This window comes from Podarcis melisellensis (genome assembly GCF_964234715.1).
Source record: "Podarcis melisellensis genome assembly, chromosome: 7".
Classification (NCBI taxonomy): Eukaryota; Metazoa; Chordata; class Lepidosauria; order Squamata; family Lacertidae; genus Podarcis; species Podarcis melisellensis.
The window spans coordinates 37,665,882-37,687,462 of NC_138539.1; the positions used below are offsets into that span (position 1 = coordinate 37,665,882).

General features: G+C 42.2%; 1 protein-coding gene across 1 annotated transcript in view; it reads right to left on the bottom strand.

Moving 5' to 3' along the window:
- The window catches only part of LOC309374806 (DGAT1/2-independent enzyme synthesizing storage lipids-like), a gene marked incomplete at its 5' end in the record, with an annotated part of 204,787 nt that overhangs the window by 139,231 nt on the left and 43,975 nt on the right, over positions 1 to 21,581 (bottom strand). The window contains 4 exons of the mRNA XM_081919986.1: positions 14,632 to 15,104; positions 16,132 to 16,271; positions 16,750 to 16,810; positions 17,214 to 17,404. Coding sequence (XP_081776112.1) covers positions 15,027 to 15,104; positions 16,132 to 16,271; positions 16,750 to 16,810; positions 17,214 to 17,404 — 470 coding nt within the window. The remainder of the gene's footprint in view (positions 1 to 14,631; positions 15,105 to 16,131; positions 16,272 to 16,749; positions 16,811 to 17,213; positions 17,405 to 21,581) is intronic.

Genomic DNA, 21,581 nt, shown 5'->3' on the forward strand with positions numbered 1-21,581 from the left:
AAAACGGTGACTAAGGACAGCACCGATGCCAAAAGGTGAGGCGTCGCAGGCAAGGACCAGCGGCCTGGATTCACTGTACTGTACCAGCACACTGTCTGAAGAAAGGAGAGCCTTGACCGCGTTGAAGGCCGCCGTCTCCCGATGACCCCAGGCCCAAGGCGTCTTAGTGCTAAGGAGTCGGTGAAGAGGCTCAGCCACTGTGGCTTTGTGGGGCAGGAACATGTTATAAAAGTTCAGCAGCCCCAGGAATGCCTGCAACTCCGTTTTGTTCTTTGGGGTGGGGGCCTGCTGGATAGCGCGGATCTTGGATGTGGTTGGGTGAAGGCCGGAGGCATCGATAAGATAGCCCAGGAACTCTACCTGTGGAACGGCGATCTGGCACTTCTCCCTCTTTACCTTGAGCCCGGCCTCTTGGAACCTGGTCAGCACGGCACGGAGGTGCTCGAACAGCTGCTGGTGTGAGTCTGCAGACACCAAGACGTCATCAAAATATGGTACCACGCCCGGAAGCCCTTGCAGGAGACGCTCCATAAGGCTTTGGAAGATTCCAGGAGCCACACTCACCCCGAACTGCAACCGGCGGCAACGGAATGCCCCCCGGTGGGTGACGATCGTCTGGGCTTCAGCAGTGGCATCATCAACTGGCAGTTGTTGATATGCTTGGGCAAGGTCCAGCTTAGCGAAGACCTTACCCTCACCCAGGGAATGCAGCAGGTGTTGGACAACAGGAACCGGATAAGCGTGCTGCTGAAGTGCCTTGTTGATCGTGCACTTGTAGTCAGCGCAGATTCTCACCGACCCATCTGGCTTGACAGGCGTGACGATGGGGGTTTCCCACTTGGCGTGGTCAACCAGCTCCAAAACTCCTTGGGCAATCAGTTTGTCCAGTTGTTCGTCCACCTTAGCCTTGAGAGCAAAGGGAACCCGGCGTGGCTTTAGCTTGATGGGGGCGACTTGTGGATCAAGGCTAAAGGAGATGGGCGTACCTGTATATTGCCCCAAGGTGCCGTCAAAAACCTCGGCAAAGTCTTTGACCAGACCCTCAGTCTCTGCGTTAGAGATGCAGTTGATGCCGGTGACTTCCAGGCCGAGGGCATCAAACCAGTCTAGCCCTAGGAGGCTTGGCCGCTGACCTTCGACCACCACCAACCGGAGCAGGCCTGAAAAATCCTTGAAGGCAATCCGGAACCGGCCAACACCTACCACGGGAATGTCGTTTCCCTGGTAGTCTCTCAGGTGTACGCGGTGGGAGTTGAGTTGCCTCTTGGACACTCTGGGTACCAGTCTTTTGATGGTGCTCCATGACACGATGGACAGGGCAGACCCGGTGTCGATCTCCATGTCACATGGAGCTCCTTCAATGAGCACCGTGACGTTCAGCTTGCGTCGCGTAGGCGAGTCGGTTTGGCCAATTGTGGTTCCAGACGGGCAGCGGCAGTTGGTGAGAGCGAAACAACTTTCCTTGGCAGACTGGAGTGAAGACTTGGACTTGCGAGTCGATGAAGGTGGGGTGTCAGACGGAGCTGATCGGCAGACCTTAGCGATGTGGCCCCTTCTGGAACACTTCCTACAGATGGCGTCTCTGAATCGACACTTGGCACGGGAATGGTTGCCTCCGCAGCCGGCACATTCCGGTTGGCCCTTGGACTTCTGTTGGAACTTCCTGCGCTCCCGCTTTGTCTGGTGCACGTCATCGTCTTCACTGGAGGATGCCTCATCACTGCTGGCCTCTTCATGATGCACCGGAACTGGCTCCCTAGCAAGACGCGGGCTGCTGGACTTGCGGATCTCCTGGGCGGAGCGTTCAGCAGCTTCTGAGGCCACAGCCTCCTCAATAGCTTTCTGTAGCGTGAGGTCTGGCTTGGCTAGGAGACGCCGTTGCAGATGGATGTCCCGGACCCCGCAGACGATTCGATCCATCAGGGCATCGTCTAAGTCTCGGAACTCACAGTGCATTGCAGCCTGTTGCAGGGCGGTGGTGTAGTTGTTGATTGACTCCCCCTCTGCCTGGTTCCGGTGGTAGAACGCATGGCGGGCAGCAATCTTGGACGGCTTTGGTGCATAGTGGTTGCGGAGCTTCTCTTGGATCGTGTCCCATGGTGTTGCCTGGACTGCTTCAGGCGCAACCAATGCTCGGGCCGTCTCAAACACCTCAGGCCCACAGAGGCTGAGGAATAGGCCCCGCTTCCGATCCTTTGATACTGCTGTCAGCTCGTTGGCTTGGAGGTAGCAGTCAAACCGAGCGAGGTAGGAGTCCCATGATTCAGAGGCTGGCGCAAACGGCAGTAGAGGCACAAGTGAAGCCATGATTCCGATGCCGGCGTGAAGGGCGATGGATGGAACACAGTGCTCTAGCCAGAACAGTCAGCTCTGAATTGGTTCTGCCCAGTGATTTCGCTCAGTGATTTCGCTCTGTGATTCAGCTCAGTGATTCAGCTCAGTTCAGAGGCTGGCCGCATCTGGCTGTGCTCTGATGTCCATCCATCCCATCCTCGTCGCCAGTATTAAGTTGTGGGTTGACATAGCAGCCGGCACAGCGATTTCTTCAAGTAGCTCTTTATTTTGTAAGCTGGAATAGAACTGACTGCAAACAGCTCAGCCGGCCTGCTTTTATAGGCAGCCGGCTGTCAACATTGTAACAACCACAGCCCAGAGTTCCCGCCTAAAATAACTGCTGCGGACCTGAGTGAAAACTATCTACAGACCTGAGTGAAAACTATATACAGTATCCCCCTGTTGGCCCAGGGTGAAACTACACTACATAACAAGATCCTCCATCCCCTAGGATGCAGCGGTCGCTGAGGGTACCAGAGCAGCGTACGCAACAATGTTTGGCAATGGAAAGCTTCCATAGGAGGCGATGCTGCTGGTGGAGGGGAAATGAGGAGGAGTCAGAATGAATAATTCCATGATGGTGTAAAGACTGGAATTCTTTGTGTTACAGCAGTGACTGAATAAATCATACTTAAAAGCCTTCTTGTTTTCTCCTGGCTCCTTGAAAACATCAGGAAGGGAGGGAGAGATTCCTCAGGCCTGACAATTAGAGTCATTTGCAAAGTGCCATGGATGTAGATTGCGCCACGGCAATAATTTGGTGCAAGTTTAGTCGCAGTATGCTTCTTAGTCTTTACACAGTTTAATTTATTTAGATTTATATCCTGCTTTTTGACAAAATTCCTCAAAGTGAATGGTTCCTTTTACTAAAATAATGATGCTAGAATAATGGAAACTGCAGAAATATCTACAGAAAATATCCAAGTACTTTTTTTTTTTTTTTACTATGGCAGACCAACACGGCTACCTATCTGTATGGGGAAATCAATCACACTTGTTGCAATTTTTATGTGGTATTCATTCAGCAGTGGCTCCATTCTTGTCACCCTGATAGCATCATTGATTGAAGTTCTCACTGCCCACATAGTGAGAGTTTCCACAATCCAGGGTGGATATCACCTTAGTGGGGTGTGTCACCCCATTTCAAAACCACGCCAGCTTAGTTGGAGGTGTGGGTGTTTCCCAAGCCATTAAGGAGGCACAGCAACTGCAGAACACATTTTCTTACATGCCACTGTATGGCACAATGATGAATGACAGCAATAGCTGGAGGTAGAGAGGGAAAGGCAAGTTGGGAATGAGGTCAGCACAGTATACGCAGACAAGAAGGACTGGGTCCATCATTGTGTTTGAATCACATCCATCTTGCCACTATCTTCCTCGCTCATCTGCTGCATCATGATAAGTACTTTGATCCTGGAATGATTGATCTCCCTTGTATAATTTTGAAGCAGTTATTTCCCATATTCTTTCTGTTTCCTTCACTACCATATTGGAGAAACAACTGGCTTCTCCTGAATAGGCAGTTCCAAGGAAAGGAAGGAAAGGCAAAAGATAAAAAGAGAAATGAAACATGATCCTTCTCTAGTCCTTTTGCAAGCTCTCATTTTCTCAGTTGCTTCCCTATACAAAGCCACTAGTTCTAGGCATTCAGGTGTGTTGAGATAGACCATTTGGCCAGTGGGATCTGTTGCATTAGGGTGGATGAGGCAAATTCAGGCTGTTCAATTAAAGCTGATAAAACGATAACCGGCCTTCTGCCAGGCCCTTTCTGCCTGCCTTCACACTTATGACATGGGGATGCCACTGCCTGGCAGTTTCCTCCTCCTCCTCAGTTTCTGTTGCCATTGTAGTACTCAGCATGGACAAGGACTGGGGGCATCACTAGAATCAGTGGCTCTGGGTTTCCTTCCTGTTGGCATTCCTGCCACTACCCATCCCAACAGGCACCAGCTAGCACTGATTTCATGCACCCTTAAAAAACAGGTGCCTTTTCCCCCTACAGCAATGTGCCTAAAAGAACCTTTACCTAGTTGGCCTTTGCAAGGGTTGGTGGGCTTCTGTGTCTTGGCTACTTTCTTATCACTTTCATGTTTTTTGAGAAATAAACGTCAATACCTTCTTCCAATGATGTGGTCTTCTTGTTTCTTTAAAGGTGCAAGGAAATTTTTGTGTGAGGGGAAACAATACTTCAGTCAGCAAGGGTTGCTTGGCCAAATTGCCCCATGGTGTCACATAATCTCGGTCAGATGCCTCCATCAGCAATCTAGCCACTTATTCTACACCTGCTGGTATTTCTTTATCAGGCCCAAGGGCAGTTCCACATAGAAGACATTACAGAAATACAGCCTCAAGTTACCAACCAACACCTGGAACACAGTGCTCAAGTGGGAACCTGGCCTTGCAGTTGGTTCATTTTATGATGAAGGTACCGCAATCATATTGTTTCTGTTTTAAATATTTTATTTTCCTCTCTATTTCTTGATTTATTATCATTGAGGACTGTGTTTATAATCTTTTAATATCCTGTTTCACTAACTCTTTTCTTGGGGAATTTATTAGTTCTTTTTCTTTTCTTTTTATTTCTTCTAAGATTTCTTGCTTTTTCAACTCTCTCATCTTTTTTGGTATGTGCTTTGCGGAATAAGCCCCCCGTATAACTGCCTTATGTTGGGTTGAAATAAATGACAGACGAATGGCAAGTGTCATATGGGAGGCATCTCTCGAGCATGTCTCGGGAAGTCCCTTTTATTGAATATTACAGCATTGCCACATATGTGCTTGTTGCTGATTGGTTAACACAAATACAATGCAAAGGTTGCATATAAGCATTAATCATCAATAGATTAAAGGGTGGGAAAGGGAACACAGAATTGGACAGGTGTGAAAACCTCCTTATTAAACTATTACTAATGATTGATATAGCAAGACTTAAACTATTACTAGTGATTGATATAGCATTCATCCGTAGATATGGTCAACCATGCATTAAGAACAGGTCAGGGTACAATGTTTTCATTAACTCAATGTGAACTGAACATTCTAGGGTGAGGAAGGAATGCTTCAGCTTAGAACGGTTTGCCAGAATCATGTGCAGAAGCAAAACTTCCCATCAGCCTTACTCGCATCTCATACTACTTTGAAATCTGTCTTCTCATTTAAATTAATTTCAAAATAATCCATTAGCATCTCCCCCACTTTTCTAATATTTCTTGATTGTTAAATAAATTATCATTTAATCTTCATCTCACTGGGAAACCTTGCCCTGTTCTTAATTCCACAATAATGGAGTTGTGATCTGATAATGTCCGATGTAGAATTTCTACCTTCTTTACCTTAATAGAAAAATCTCTAGAAATCCATACAGAGTCTGTTCTGCTTGCAGTTATCCATGCTAAAATAAAATGTGAATTGCCTGGTCAGTGTGTGTTTTGCTCTCCAAATATCAATGAGGGTTAAATTGTCTGTTATCTGAAAAAAGGCATTGGGTATCGCTTTTTCTTATAGTTGTATCCCATTCCAGGGAAGCTACGCTATTCATATCTCCCATCAATATTATATTTCAATTCATATTTTCCTTTTCCCCCCAAATGCTTTTTATTGAGTTTTTTCCCCACAAATATAAATAAAACTTAATATTTTACAATCAACATTTTGTATTCTCTTATTTATCCTGCACAGTTTCGCGCCCAGACTTCCCTCCTTCCCTGCTTCAGTTTCTTATTTTATATCTTCTCTTGCAGATTCTTATTTACCCTCTATTCACATCACAGGATTTATGTTAACCCTGCTACCGTTTTTAAACTTCAACAACTAAATCTTATCTATGCAACAAATGTACTCCAGTCTGCTTCAAACTTTGTCCCTTTTTGGTCTCGAATTTTATAAGTCATTTTAGCCAATTCTGTATATTCAAATAATTTGATCTGCCACTCCATTACCATTGGGATCTCCTGGGATTTCGACTTTTGGGCCACGAGTATCCTAGCTGCAGTCGTCGCATACTGGAATAATTTATGATCTTCTTTTTTCACCTCCTCTCCTATTATCCCTAGTAAGAAAGCCTCTGGTTTCTTTGGAAATGTATATTTAAGAAGTTTTTTCAGCTAATTATATATCAGATCCCAAAACTTTTTCATCTTTTCACACGTCCATCACATATGGTAGAATTCCCCATTTTTTATTTGCACTTCCAGCAGGCTTTATTACTCAATCTGTACATTTTTGCCAATTTAACCGGGGTAATGTACCACCGGTACATCATTTCCCCTAGGTTTTCTTTTAAGTAGAGCGTGCTGTAAACCTCATACCTTCATTCCATTATCTTACCCAATTACAGTGGTGCCCCGCAAGTCGAACGCCTCGCAAGACGAAAAACCTGCTAGACGAAAGGGTTTTCCGTTTTGGAGGCGCTTCGCAAAACGAATTTCCCTATGGGGTTGCTTCGCAAGACGAAAAAAATCTTGCATCCCCCCGCGGTTTTTTTTCGCTTTTTTCGCCCTTTTCTTAAGCCGCTAAGCCACTTATCAGCTGTTCCGCTGATAAGCCGCTTAACAGCTGATCGCTGGAAGCCGCTTGACAGCTGTAGCACTAATCAGCTAAGCTGTCAATGGGCTTGCTTCGCAAGACGAAAAAACCGCTAGACGAAGAGAATCGCGGAACGAATTCTTTTCGTCTAGCGAGGCACCACTGTATTGTACTCAATATTGTAACCAAAGTCGACTGCCCATTTTATCATGACTTCTTTAATTAATTCATGCTTAGTATCCCATTCCAATAAATAGTCATACATTTTAGACAAAGGTTTTGTTCTGCCCTCCAAAATTTCGTTTGATATTTTGCATTTTTCTCACTGAATCCCGTTTTTTTATCCTCTTTTAGTAAACCATTCACCTGGTGATATTGTAGCCATCCCGTGAAACCGCATTTTATATCTCTGACTTACTGACCATCTCTGATGCCAAGGACGTTCTGGCTGGCACCAGTGGGTCAGAGGGGGTTCCTGAAGTAGTGCTGCACCATTCAGCTCGGACGACCAAGGGGAAACCTCCTGAAAGGTTTGCCGTCACTAGTGTGTGGGTCGGAATGGCACAATGTGAACCCGAGAGTTTTGAGGATGTTCAGAAACTGCCTCAGGAAGAAGCCAGGAAATGGCATGAGGTGATGCAGAAGGAAATGAACTCAATGGAGTCTCTAGGTGTGTTCTCCCTCACAAAGTTGCTGGTGGGAAACCAGGCCGTGGGTAGCCGCTGGGTTTACCGTCTTAAGCCCACAGCAGCAGGAGAACCGCAGTATTAGGCTAGATTAGTGGCGAGAGGATTCACGCAGCGCAGGGGGTTGCATTATACAGAAGTTTATGCTCCCACCTGTAGGAGTGAATCTCTATGTTTGCTCTTGGCCATTGCTGCACAAAGAGAGTTGCTGGTGCATCATTTTGATGTGGACACTGCTTACTTGAACTCAGACCTCCAGGAGGATCTGTACATGCTTCCTCCTCCAGGGTTTGAGGGCAGTGAGCAAGGTACTGTGTGGAAACTTCACAAGTCAATTTACGGTCTGAAGCAATCCAGCGTCATGGGGAGTTTTGTGGTGGTTTGGAGTTGGGGGTAGGTTCTGTACATACTTTCCCCACAGTAGCACAGGGCGAGAGGGGGCGTGAGGAGAACCTGAGCTTACAGGGTTAAACAGCTCAGAGTGTACGCCCTGCCTACAATTTGGGAGGGGGAGATTCTGCGTCATTTCCGAGAGTCTCCAGAACTTTGTTTTTTTCCTCTACTTTCGCTTTTGAGGAGAGTGGACGTGTTTTCACAATGCTGTTCACTGTGATAGATAATGGATAGTCTGCTGTAAATAAAAACTGCTTCTAGCTGCTAAGATCCTGTCTGGAATTTATTTAAGCACACTGAAGAAAGCACTTGAGTTTGCAGCTTTCTCTGACCACTGCTAATCTCTGTGTGTTGCTCAGAGCCTTTGGAATGTGGCCTTTGAAGGCTGGTAGCTGCACAGCCGAAGCGGGCTGGACAAGCCGAAGCGGACCAAGGCTTATCTGAGCAATAAATATTCTTCAATATCCTCATATGGTTTTAATTTCCACCCGTTCTCCATTTTCACTAAAATATCTTCATAAGTTACTCTCTTTCCCTCCATGTTTAATTTTGTTGTTGTTTACACTTCATTCAGGGATAGCCACTATGGTGTAGTTCTCTCTAATAAATTTTTATTCTTGTCCCATACATCATACAAGGCCCTCCTAAATATATGATTTGTAAAACCATTGTGTATTTTCGCCTTGTTATACCATAGGTAGGAGTGCCACCCATATCTATTATTATACCCTTCTCGATCCAGCAAATTGGTGTTTTTCAAAATGATCCATTCTTTTATCAAGCACAGGCAAGACGCCTCGTAGTATATCTTCATGTATCAAATGTCAATGAGGGTTAAATTGCCTGTTATCTGAAAAAAGGCATTGGGTATTGCTTTTTCTTATAGTCGTATCCCATTCCAGAGAAGCTACACTATTCTTATCTCCCATCAATATTATATTTCAATTCATATTTTCCAACAGAATTTCTTCAAGGCCAGTTTTTTCTCATTTGGTGCATACACACCTACTGTATTGGCAATATTTTTTTCTCCTTGTGATGTTATTTGAGTTAGCAATATTCTTCCTTGTTCTTCTTTGGATCCAGTTCAGATTTTATATACATTACCACGCCTCTCTTCTTTGTTGCATCAAAGGCTACAAAGTCCTTTCCCAATCTTTTATTAATCAAAATTCTTCTATGTTTCTTCACAATGTGTGTTTCTTGAAAGCAAATCACATCCAAATTTAACTTTTAAACCACATGTTCAATCTTGTTTCTTTCAGTTTTATTATTAAGTCCATTTACAGTCATCTTGCTCTTTGTTTATTTGTCTCTTGTCTCAGCCTCTGTTGGTTCTTCTTCCTGTCTTGCTTCCAAATCAAATGCCCTTTCTCCTGCTAATTCTTTTCCATATTTTCTCCAGAATTAGTCTGCTTCAGTGGGATCCCAACACCTTTGTTTTCTTCCTTTATGTGTAAAAGATTGTGCATCAGGCTATACCCAACAATAATGGATTTTGTTATATTTCAGTGTATCTGCCAAATATTTGAAATTTACTCTTTTCTTTAACAACCTCATCAGGATTTATTTCAAGATTATTATTTTCTGCTTGACGATCTGGAGATTCTTCTGGTAGTGAATCTGTATTACTCTGTTCTGAATTCTCTTTGCTAAAAAAAACCAAACAGTCACTCAGCAGTTTTTTGGGGTTTTTTTTGCTTTAGCCTATCTAGATTTCACATGAAAATTTTTGTCCACTGCCACACTAACCATTTCTTCTTCCAGTACAATCAGGTTAGCAAGTTATTTTATTATTTTTTCACTTGATTCCACCATCACATCTTCTGAAATACCTCTCAGACCTTTTTGATCAGATCTTTTTGATTTAATTCCAAAATGGCCATCCTATCTAGAGCCTCTTCGTGAATTTCACCGCTTCAGTATGTTCCTTCATCCTCTCTTGTGTCAGGAACGTGCCCCCCCCCCCGAGTGCAGGGGAAGAGTTAGAAATCAAACTAAGTGAACAATGGACAGACTCTGCAGATGAGTGTTGGCTGACAGAATTGAGAAAGGGCAGTTTGACCCCCCTTCCCGGGGAAGACTCTATTAGCTCTCAATAAGAGGAAGAGTTGGGAGGCATCCAGGGCATTGCTAGGCATTCAGGAGGTAAGCAGAGGTCTGTGTTTGTGTCGAGTGAGAGTGGGGAGAGTTGAGCTCAGCCTCTCAGTCCCCGTTCTAAGCAACTGGATAAAATCAGAGAGCAACAGAAGGGTAAGAGGGGAAAGGTGGGAGTTTGGCATCCTTCCTGCTATGGGAGGGGTGAAACTTGTATTGGCCACAATTTTATCAGCAAAGGGGAAAAAAGGAAAGGGAAAAAATCTCTTCCTCCCTCCTTCCTCCCCTCTCTCCCTTCTTCCTTCCTCCACTTCCCCTCCTCCTTTTAAAGGTTCAAAATAATAAATACTTTTTTCAGTTATTATTTGAAATAACTAAATCATATTAAATAATTATACCAATATTTTAAACTTTAATTCTCAATTTCAATATGAAAAGAGAGAGGGGGAAAGGAAAATAAGTAGAAGAAAAGAAAAACTACCTTTTCAATACTTGTAATTATATCAGAATGCCACTAGATGGTGCTCTGTCCTTTCTTTTGGGAAAATGTTCATTAAAAAATGAAAAGCAAAGTAGAAAAACCAGTTATCATTTTTCCAGCCACACTATTCTATTAGGCAAGAGGTGGAAGGGCAGTTGGGTTACAGAGAACCTCCGAAGATCTTGCAAAGCAGCTCTTTCTCCAGCAAGTAGGGAAGCCCCGCCTCCAGTGGGGAAGGGATCCAGGGATCGGAAGATGTTAGAGAGAGCCGCAACACCGAGCCTGAGCAAAGCGGGGGGAGGCAAGTCCCCCTTTGCCAGCGCTCTCTCTGTGCAGTCAGTTTATGCGCAAAGAGGGGAGGAGAAGGATGGGGGTCAAAGACTGTTATGCTGGGGAAAGTTTAAGGACCGCCCAATCCCAGATTCTGCTAGCGACTGAGCTGACATGGACTTGAGACACTCTGCACTGTAAATGTTTTTGTGCAGATAATAAAGCCTGGAAAAGACCGGTGAGAGTCTTGCCTGTTTGCTCTCAAGCAACCACACAGTCATATAACAAGTGGCTTTGTTGTTTTTCATTTGGTTAATAGCTGTACACAACTTTCCCCAATTTGGAGATACTGCAAGCCCATCTCTAATTTGTTTTTGCGGAATTTGTGAGAGGACTTCAGCAGCTACAGAGAGTTGTGGTTAAGGAGATGTTGGTAATGTTCTTTCCATCACAGTGCAATAGCTTCTTTATCTTTTAGAAGTGTGGTACTGTCTGTTGAGCATAGGGGGCATATGCCATGATTTATTGTCCCATAGATGGTCTTTGTGGCTTTAAAGAAACTCGGTGCATCATGAGTGTTGGCTAAGTGCTGGATCTCTTGAGCATTTTTTTATCCACCAGGTGTTCATAATGGATGTTTTTATTTTGGTCCAGTGTTCCTCAATGTTATCAGGGAACTCCGAAAGTAGATGGTCCTTAAGAGTAGCTTGGAAGCAATCCCACTTAATGGGATCTTGAAGGGTTTCAGTGTTTATTTTGTGCCTTGGTTTCCTTCCTTGGAGCCTGCGTTGAGGTATAATCTTGATAGCCATTGCGGACCATCTTAATCAGTGATCTGTCCAGCAGTTGTTGGCACTAATCATAGCTCTGGTAAGGCGCACATCATGGCAATCTTCAGCTTGGACAATTGCATTGTCTAAGAGGTGCCAGTGGTTCGACTGAGAGTGCCTCCATGATTTAAATTTACAGTCGGACCTTGGAAGTTGAACGGAATCTGTTCCGGATGTCCGTTCAACTTCCCAAAATGTTTGAAAACCAAATTGTGGCTTCTGATTGGCTGCAAAAAGCTACTGCTGCCAATCAGAAGCCACGGAAGCCCCGTCAGACGTTTGGGTTCCAAAAGAACGTTCACAAACCGGAACAATCTATTTCGGGTTTGCGTCATTGTTGCATCATATATATAATTGTCGAAAGTCTGTGTTGGTAATAACAAGGTTGTGCACTGTACATATAGCCAAAAGAAAGATTCTGTTCTGGTTGCTGTTGCCAATTACTTCTTTCCCAATAGTCCCAGGCCATAGATCGAAATCTTGCCCAACTCTTGCATTAATATCACCCAGGAGGATAATATTATGCTCCTTAGTGGTCTCTGATAGGATGACATCCTATCAGAGAGTAAAATTTATCTTTAATGTCTTCATCGACATCCCGCGTTGGTGCATAAGCACTTAGAATAGTAGCCTGTTGGTTTTTGGTGAGTTGAAAGTCGTTCATTAATGCCGGTAGGGACTTTTTTAAAAAAACTTTTATTTTGCTTTAAGCAGGTATATGTAAACAGGTACATATAAATATAGACAACCAAAATTACAAAGGAAAATTCCTTAATAGTAATGGAAACTACAAAAAAATTGAAGTACATAAGCAATTATGGGAAAGATAAAAGAAAAAAGAAAAAGAAAAAAAAAGAAAAAGGAAGATTAGCCAAAGCAGGAAAGCTCATCTATTGTACACTTCTGTCAAGCTCACAACAGATCATTATTCTTATCAATTAACTCTATCTTCATTCCAAAGGAATCCCTCATCTTGGTATCAGGGAGCATTTCTCTATGCGGTATCATGCCAGTAGGGACTTTTGACAAGAGCTTCACAAGATTAACAGTTACTGAGAAAGAGAGGTTTCAGAATGAGACAGGTTTAACTGTGGTTAAGAGTGTAAAATATTTGGGGATTAATATGACAGCTAAAACTATGAATTTATTTAAAGACAATTATGAGAAATGTTGGAAACAAGTGAAATAAGATTTAGAAATTTGGTCAAATCTGAAGCTTTCCTTGTCTGGTCGAATAGCAGTTATAAAGATGAATGTATTGCCTAGAATGTTGTTTTTGTTCCAAACATTGCAAATTGTTGACAAGATGGAATGTTTCAAGGGTTGGCAGCAAGATATTTCTAAATTTATCTGGCAGGGCAAAAAAACCAGAATAAAATTTAAGATTTTAACTGATGTAAAGGAAGGGGGGGATTTGCCCTGCCAGACTTGAAACTCTACTACGAATCAGCAGCTTTCTGCTGGTTGAAAGATTGGCTGCTTCTTGAGAACACAGACATTTTAGATTTGGAAGGTTTCAATAATTATTTTGGGTGGCATGCAGATTTGTGGTATGACAAGGTTAAGGCTCATAAAGGTTTTAAAAACCATATTGTCAGGAGAGCATTGTATAATGTCTGGATTAAATATAAAGATCTGCTGGAGAACAAAACTCCAAGGTGGCTGTCACCAATGGAGGCAAAAGCAGTGAAAAGGCTTAATATAGAGTCTAAATGGCCGAAATATTGGGAAATTTTAGAACAGGAGGGTAACAAATTGAAACTGCAGAGTTTTGAGAATTTAAAAGATAAAGTGCGAGACTGGCTTCACTACTATCAAATACTGGAGGTCTATAAGTTGGACAGGAAAATTGGCTTTCAGGTGGAAAAATCAAAACTGGAAACAGAGCTGTTAGAATCCAAAACTAATCTGTCAAAAATGTATAACTTGCTGCTGAAATGGAATACACAGGATGAAACGGTTAAATCAGCTATGATTAAGTGGGCACAAGATATTGGATATAACATTATGTTTGCTGACTGGGAAAGGTTGTGGACCACCGGTATGAAATTTACGGCGTGTAACGCCTTGAGAGAGAATATTATGAAAATGATTTATAGGTGGTACATGACACCAGTCAAGCTTGCAAAAATTTACCACTTACCAGACAATAAATTTTGGAAATGTAAAGAACATGAAGGTACATTCTTTCACCTCTGGTGGACGTGCCCAAGGATTAAGGCTTTCTGGGAAATGATATATAATGAAATGAAAAAGGTATTTAAATATACCTTCTTGAAAAAACCAGAGGCCTTTCTCCTGGGTATGGTTAGCCATGTGGTGTTAAAGAAGGACAGAACTTTTTTTATGTACGCCACAGCAGCAGCAAGGAGACTTATTGCAAAGTATTGGAAGACATCAGATCTACCCACCCTGGAAGAATGGCAAATGAAGATGATAGACTACATGGGACTGGCAGAGATGACTGGCGGAATCCGAGACCAGGAGACAGAGACAGTGGAAGAAGATTGGAAGAAATTTAAAGACTATCTTAATAAGCACTATAAAATTAATGAAGGTTAGAATGACATGGGTTTAAAAATTATGCGGTTTGCAGGGGTGTTGATCAAGGAAAAAGAACAGAATTATCAAAAACTATGGGAAATAAGGGAATGGATTTGCTGATTTGATAATGAAATTAGAATACAGAAGGGGGAGGTACGAGGAGGTCGGGGAAATTAGGTTTAAGAAAATAAGGTTTGAAATTATACTTGTTTTCTGTTTTTTGTTTGTGTATGTTTTTATTGTTGTTTGTGTTTATATGTCTCTATTGGAAACTTTAATAATTTTTTTTTTAAAGAGCCTCACAAGATTGTTTTTGATAGCAAAGCCTACTCCATGTATTCAATGTTCTTGTTCAGCAAGTGAGTGTTTTAGTAACATCATTATGCTGTCCAAGTCCTGAGACTCAATGAGCATACACAAGAGCTTCTGCAGAAAGATTTGTGTTACAGGGCTCAGAACTTGGAACAGCCTTTTATAAACATAAAATAAGTGTCACTGTTTTGATACAGAAGATTTGTAGACATTACTCTTTCAGATATAGCATTATTTTGAGGTTCAATTAAAAACTCTCCTTCCCGTTACACTCTTTGATTATGTTGCTACCAGTGTAAGTCTCCAAATGGGGGATTCTGGGAGTTTTGCAGGATAGGACAAGAAGGCACTTAGGCCCTTCAGCATGTACACCAGGGGCTGAGCTAATGAGCTAATGACCCTTCACAATAATTAATATACAACCCAGCACAATTCTGTGTATCTTAACTTAGCTTTAATTACATAATAATGAAAGTTTTCTATTACAAATGCATGATCGTAAACATTACAACTGCTTTATATGGACTAGTTAGCTTTGTAATGCTTATCAAATCATTCTGAAAGAGCTCTTAATATATTTCCTGGCCTTTTTTGGTGTTTATCCCAAAGATTTTCAATTGCAGTCTTTGTCTGTTGAAAGAAGAACAAAGGAATATTGTGTTATATCAATATATTGCAAAATGGATATTCACAGTTATTCATATCTGTGAGGAAAAAGCTAAAGGAATCAGAACCAGCAGAATAAAGAATCCCATTTTTTCCAGTTACAGATGCGGAATATGACAGCCCTTGTCCCACAATCCTCAAGAGTGACTTTTTCAGAATGGAGGGTTGGGCAAGAGCAGCCAGGGCCAGGAAACCCCACTAGGAAACGGTTAATCTCTCCATGAATCCAGCTCCCTGTCTTTATGTTTTTTTTACCAAGAGCTCTGTATGAGAATGGCAGAGATACAACCAAACATAAGTGCATTGGGCTGCTTGGTACATATTAGTTTTCCTGCATAGTTGTTACCTCCAGTTATGTGAGGAAAACTGCAGAAATGCTATTGAGTTATATTTCACTATGTTCAGTGCTATTTTTCCAAAAGAAAGAGGTGCCTGAACTCACTATGAACACCTCCCTCGTTCTCTTAGAATGGCAAGGGCTGACAGGGCTAGTGAAAGAAATCAGTCACCTCCTGGTTCCATGCCTGAAAACAGCACAGCAGGGCATGGGTAAAAATAGCAGAGTAGGATGGAGTCGCATTCACGTGCAGTTGCAATAAGTCACACAGACAACAGAAGTTATTCAGTAATAGTTTCGCTGAGGCTTAAGAGCGTACAGTGCTTACTGGGTCCCCCAGCCAGGAGGGGGCTTGGAAGAACCCTCTGGGGCAGATTCTGGGGCATATGGTGGGTAGAAGATGTCCTATTGCATGAGCAGATCTTTGTGCAGCACTACATAAAATGCATAGGTTTTTCATGGTCTCAACAATTTACGGAGCGGGAAAGCTGACTCATGAACATAATGCACAAAAATCTATGTAATAAACCCTATCTCCCGTCATACAGAAGGAGCAAAGTCAGTAGGCAGAAGACAATTTATACGACTGAAAGAGAGAAACCAACAGGAAAAGAATATTCTACTTTTTTACTTCCAGGCGTAGAGTTAACTTACTTTTTCAGCCAGCTCTGCAGCTGTTATATTTGGATCATATGGGATGGGTTCTCCAATATATGTCCTCAGTTTCACTGGAAGTCCTCCATATATGGGAAGGTAGAGAAGTCTTGTTTTCTCATAAAACCATCTTGTCAGCCCTATGTATGAAAGGGAAAAGAGTCTGTAAGAAAGCGATCCCATATCAAATTTGAAAGTAGTTGGCATTCTGAGTTTTTAGCAATCCCAATCAATCCATCCCAGAGAGGAAGCGTTAAATATTATGAGTCCTTAGGAAAAGAAAAAGCAGCATATTCTTTCAGCTCTGCTCTTTAAAAATCAAGGTCATAAGTTGTAAAATAGACTGCAGAATATGGTTTTTTTCCTGCTCAGTTCCCCTCCATGTTGGGGTTCCTACCACTTTTATAGATTATAGCTGTCTTTTAAATCTAATAGAAAACTAATCAAGGACATGTTCACTCAGTCCTGAGACAGGCAGCACAACTTTTGCAGATCAGTGTACACTGAATAAACTCTACTAGAAAGTAGTAAAAAGATATTCTGTTTCTAAAAAAAGGTATATTGTTATAAAATGTTTATTGCCTGAAAGCAGATTTCTTGATCAACCAAGTTACTCACTTGACTTTCCAATGTTCCTGTATGCTTCACAAATGTTTTGTGTAAATATAGGGATGATGGGCTAAAAGAATAAAATAAAAAATCAAAATCCAAAGGTAGCTGAGAACTGGAGAATTACTTCAGCCCACCCTCTCCACCTTTATTTTGGTTAAGGACTAGGAATAATGCTCCCCATCTGGTATTACAATGACAAGCTTGATGTAATTGACTTCAAATTGCACATGCTGTCCCCCAGATTTTCAAGAATTGAAGAGGGGAAAAGCTATTTTTCTTTTTAAATGTAATTGATTTTAATAGCTTTAAAACAAAAAAGAGCAGTGGTGGGAACTCCAGATATCATTTGACCCCCAAACAGGGGATTTGCCATCCTCAACTACTTAGGATGCTAGATCAAGGATATCAACACATTATGTCTTATCTAGGATAATCCTGAAGGCAATGCAAATTGGAAAAATATCACTCACTACTTTTGCCTCCAAAGCTACCCGAGCTAAACCTGTGCGGTTACCCCACATTATGTTGTAGTCATTACTAAAGTTTCCTTCTCTACTGCCACCAGGGGCAATGCCCAGTGAATGGCGTTTCTTCAAAATTTCCACAGATTCAGCTTCTTTGAAATCTTTCAACCCAGCCGCATCTAAAGCCGTCTTCCATCCTGACAAAATAAGACCCAAATAGAAGAAGAGTGTGGATACAATACAAGTGTCATTGTTCCAAAGATATTGCACTATTATGGATCACAAGCATAGCTCTCTGCCAATCCATTTCAATTAGGATTTCATGGAGGGGGACTTACTGCTAATTCCTCTTTTGCTCAGATGTTCTAACAGTAGGCTTTTTTTGGAAAGCACATTGAGTGGGGTTGAGTGCTGAGGTGGCCACTTTTTAGACATGTGTTCCTCAAGTCAAGTCTGTAGTACATTCAAGTTTGCATTACGATAAAAATACAGTCCATAGTGCTTGCTGCACCACCCAAAACGTAAATCCCTTTAGGCTGCAGAGCTTTTGGATATAGTATATACACACACAGATAGAGAGATACACACATGGCACAGAGGAGGCTTTGCTGGTGGAAAACAGCAGAGATTCATCCACAGATATATGGGTGGAGAGTATATGCTGCATTAATGAACCAGTGGAATACCCCCAAAGAGCACACTTTGGGCTCCTTCCTTCCTTCCTTCCTTCCTTCCTTCCTTCCTTCCTTCCTTCCTTCCTTCCTTCCTTCCATGACCTTTCTGTGGTGTCATCAGAGGAAAATGATGTGGGGGGAGTGGCAGTGGAGGGCCATGAACACTACAGCAAGGGTGCCACATGTGTTTGATTGCAGTGTCACATGGGGGCATAAAGGCTGTGTGTGGGAGTGCTTGATTGGCCATTAGCTCCCACCCCATCCCAGCTGCCACAGAGGATTTTGCACAGGTCATTTGCTAGTGCAGATGCTCCCAAGCAGAATCCCATACTTTGCGTTGTTCTTTCCAGTAAGGAATAGGCATCTTTACTAATGACTGAATATTGCAAAACTTTGTACTTGAGGAAATCAACAACTTAGAGATGCATTTTCCTAAACCTTGTCGTATTCTAGTATTAAAGTCAGCAGCAATTATTATATGAGAGCCTGTGGCAAAGGGGGAAGAAAGAACAAAGTAAGAGAGTGCCTGATTTCCCACATTTATTAGCAGATTCAAAAGTCTTCTGTCTCATCTGTTTAATTTTCCATTCTATCTCCTGATTTGTCATTTTCATATATTGTGTTTGGTAGAATTTAATCTCTCTCAATATTTCCTGCGACTTTGGTTTAGCTCTAAGCTTCTTCTCTCCTTCTTTTATTTTTTCCAGGATCTTTCCCTTTTTCTCATCTTGAGTTCTCTTTTTTATTGCGTTCTGCTGAATCAGGAATCCTCTCATAACGGCTTTACTTGCGTCCCAGATTACCCTTTTTTCCACTGATGTCTTCAAATTTATCTCAAAATAATCTTTCACAATTTTTTGGGCCTTCCTAATGATTTCTGGATCTCTAAACAAGGTGTCATTCATCCTCCATCTGAAGGAACCAGTCAGTGTTAGTTTCATTTCCAGTTTCACGGGATTATGGTCAGAGCAGGTTTTTGGGCAGATTTCCACCTTTCGTATCTTTGGAGCCATTCCTCTAGTTATCCAGATTTGGTCAATTCTTGTCCAGGTCTTTTTGGCTTCAGAAAAGAAAGTCTCTTCTTTGCTTAGGGGGTTCTTTATTCTCCACGTGTCAATTAAGTCCATATTGTCTGTCATTTCAAAAAAAGATTTCGGTAGTCTTCCATCTTTTGTTATTACTTGTCTGTCTGACTTATCCATAACAAAAAAATTCCTTCCAGTAGCACCTTAAAGACCAACTAAGTTAGTTCTTGGTATGAGCTTTCGTGTGCATGCACACTTCTTCAGATACACTGAAACAGAAGTTTCCAGACCCTTCTATATAGTGAGAAGGTGGGGAGGGGTATTACTCAGAAGGGTGGTGGGAATGGGTGATTGGCAGATAGCTGTGATGAGCCTGTTGATGACTCTTAACGACTGCAATAGGTCTTACAGGAAAAAGCAAGGGGTGAGAAGGTGAAAAATGGCTTTGTCATGTATAATGAGATAAGAATCCAAAGTCTTTGTTCAGACCAGTTCTCTCCATGGTTTTAAGTTTGGTGATAAGTTGCAATTCAGCAGCTTCTCTTTCCAGCCTATTTCTGAAATTCCTTTGTAGTAAAACAGCTACTTTGAGATCTTGTATAGAATGTCCTGGGAGATTGAAGTGTTCTCCTACTGGTTTCTCTGTCTTGTGATTCCTGATGTCCGATTTATGTCCGTTTATTCTTCGGTGTACGGTCTGGCCTGTTTGTCCAATATAGAGAGCTGAAGGACACTGTTGGCATTTGATGGCATACACAATGTTAGACGATGAGCAATTAAATAGTCCTGAGATGGTATGTGTGATGTTGTTGGGGCCAGTAATGGTGTTGTCTGGGTGTATGTGGCAGCAAAGTTGGCATCTGGGTTTATTGCAGGCTCTGGTGCCAGTGTCCGTGTTAGGTCTGGTTGTAGTATTATTGTGGGTTAGGAGTTGTTTAAGATTGGGTGGCTGTCTGTAGGCAATGAAAGGTCTTCCTCCCAGACCTTGAGAAAGAGAACTGTCATTGTCCAGGAGAGGTTGTAGATCTCTGATGATGCGTTGTACTGTTTTAACTTGGGAGCTGTATGTGATGACTAGAGGTGTTCTGTTATTTTCTTTTTTGGGTCTGTCTTGCAGCAAGTTCTCTCTGGGTATCAGTCTGGCTCTGTTGATCTGTTGTCTAACTTCATCTGCTGGGTATTTTAGTTCTAAAAAGGTTTGCTGTAGATCTCTTAGGTGAGAGTCTCTGTCTGTCAGGCATCTTCAGGCCATTCTCTGAATCACTTTATACAGTGTGAGAAAAAAGTTTCCCAGACAGATGCACCCTTGACCATGTCCTAAGTAGCCAGAGGGTTTCATCCTTTTGACCCAAGCTTGGTTTTAGTAATGTGTTTCTGATTTATGCTTCAACATCAACAACAACATTACACTCTGGGATGCAATGGGAACATAAGATGGATCCTCTTGATCCAGCCAAAGCTCTCTGTATTCCACCATCCTGTTTCTCACAATGTCCATCCAAATTAGCAGCCATCACCACATCACCACATCTTTTGCTGACAAATTCCATGCCTTGTGTCCAGAATTTATGCTTCAGGGTTACCTAGTGATTTACCATGCTGAAGAAAATTGCACCCTCAAAGTCTCACTACACGATGATATACTCATTAAATTCGCTGTGTACCCACCACATGGTAAAAACCAGTAGTGGTAACTATTGTTCCAGGGCCTCAAGTCTGAAATTCTGAAACATTTACTCACCATGCCATATCTTTCCAAATATATCTAAAACTTGAAACGTAATTTGCTTTGGCTTTTTCCAACATTTGGTATCAAAATCATTTTCTTGCTGGTTATTCCTCTTCTTGTAGACATATAGCAAAAATGAGATTGCACAGATAAACAAATACGTCATTATAACGATTGAACAAGGCAAAAACAGAAGCATGCGCAACCACCAAGAGTAAGTCCTTGAGCTCAGGTATTCTTCCAAGTAAGGAAAACTAATCCAGTTTCCCAGCATTTGAGTAAAGAAGCTCATGGTTTCCTGATATGAAGCGTGTATGCCAATGAAGGAAACAAATCCAGTTAAACCTTCTTTGGTTTTGATGGTATTTCCCCCCACTGTTTACCTGGAAAACAGAAAATGCAGTATATCAGTTTGAACTGCCATTCCAGAAGCGTTCATGATTACATGAAATCTCCTGCTATTTAATATTTTCCTAGTTTTCCCCACTGTAACTTGCCAAGTAGATACAAGTAGATACAAAATGACAAGTGTATGACTCCATTTATTTCTTGTAAAGCAAGCTGGTTTCAATCCACTGCTGAAGTATTAAGGAAAGTGAGAAAGGGTCACTTCTCTTTGAGTCAGCAGAAATGGTTCCCCGCCTCCTAAAAGTGCAGCTGCATGCATCTTGTGACTGTCTTCTTTGTGTTGCTGGGCAAACTAACACATATCCCAGGATAGATAAAGAACTCAAGTTTCAGCATTCACTGATGTGGGCCATTGGAGACATGGATACTGTTGGAATGATCTGGGGGAAATGTGTCAGATTTGTGAAGAGCTTATCTGAAGGAAGTTAGACACATTGCAAGACGTCTACACAGAGGGAACTCTGGCAGTTGCAGGACTTTTTTGAGCAAGTGGACTTTGCACTTGCTGTGTGCACTTTTCCTCAGCAAAAACTTTATA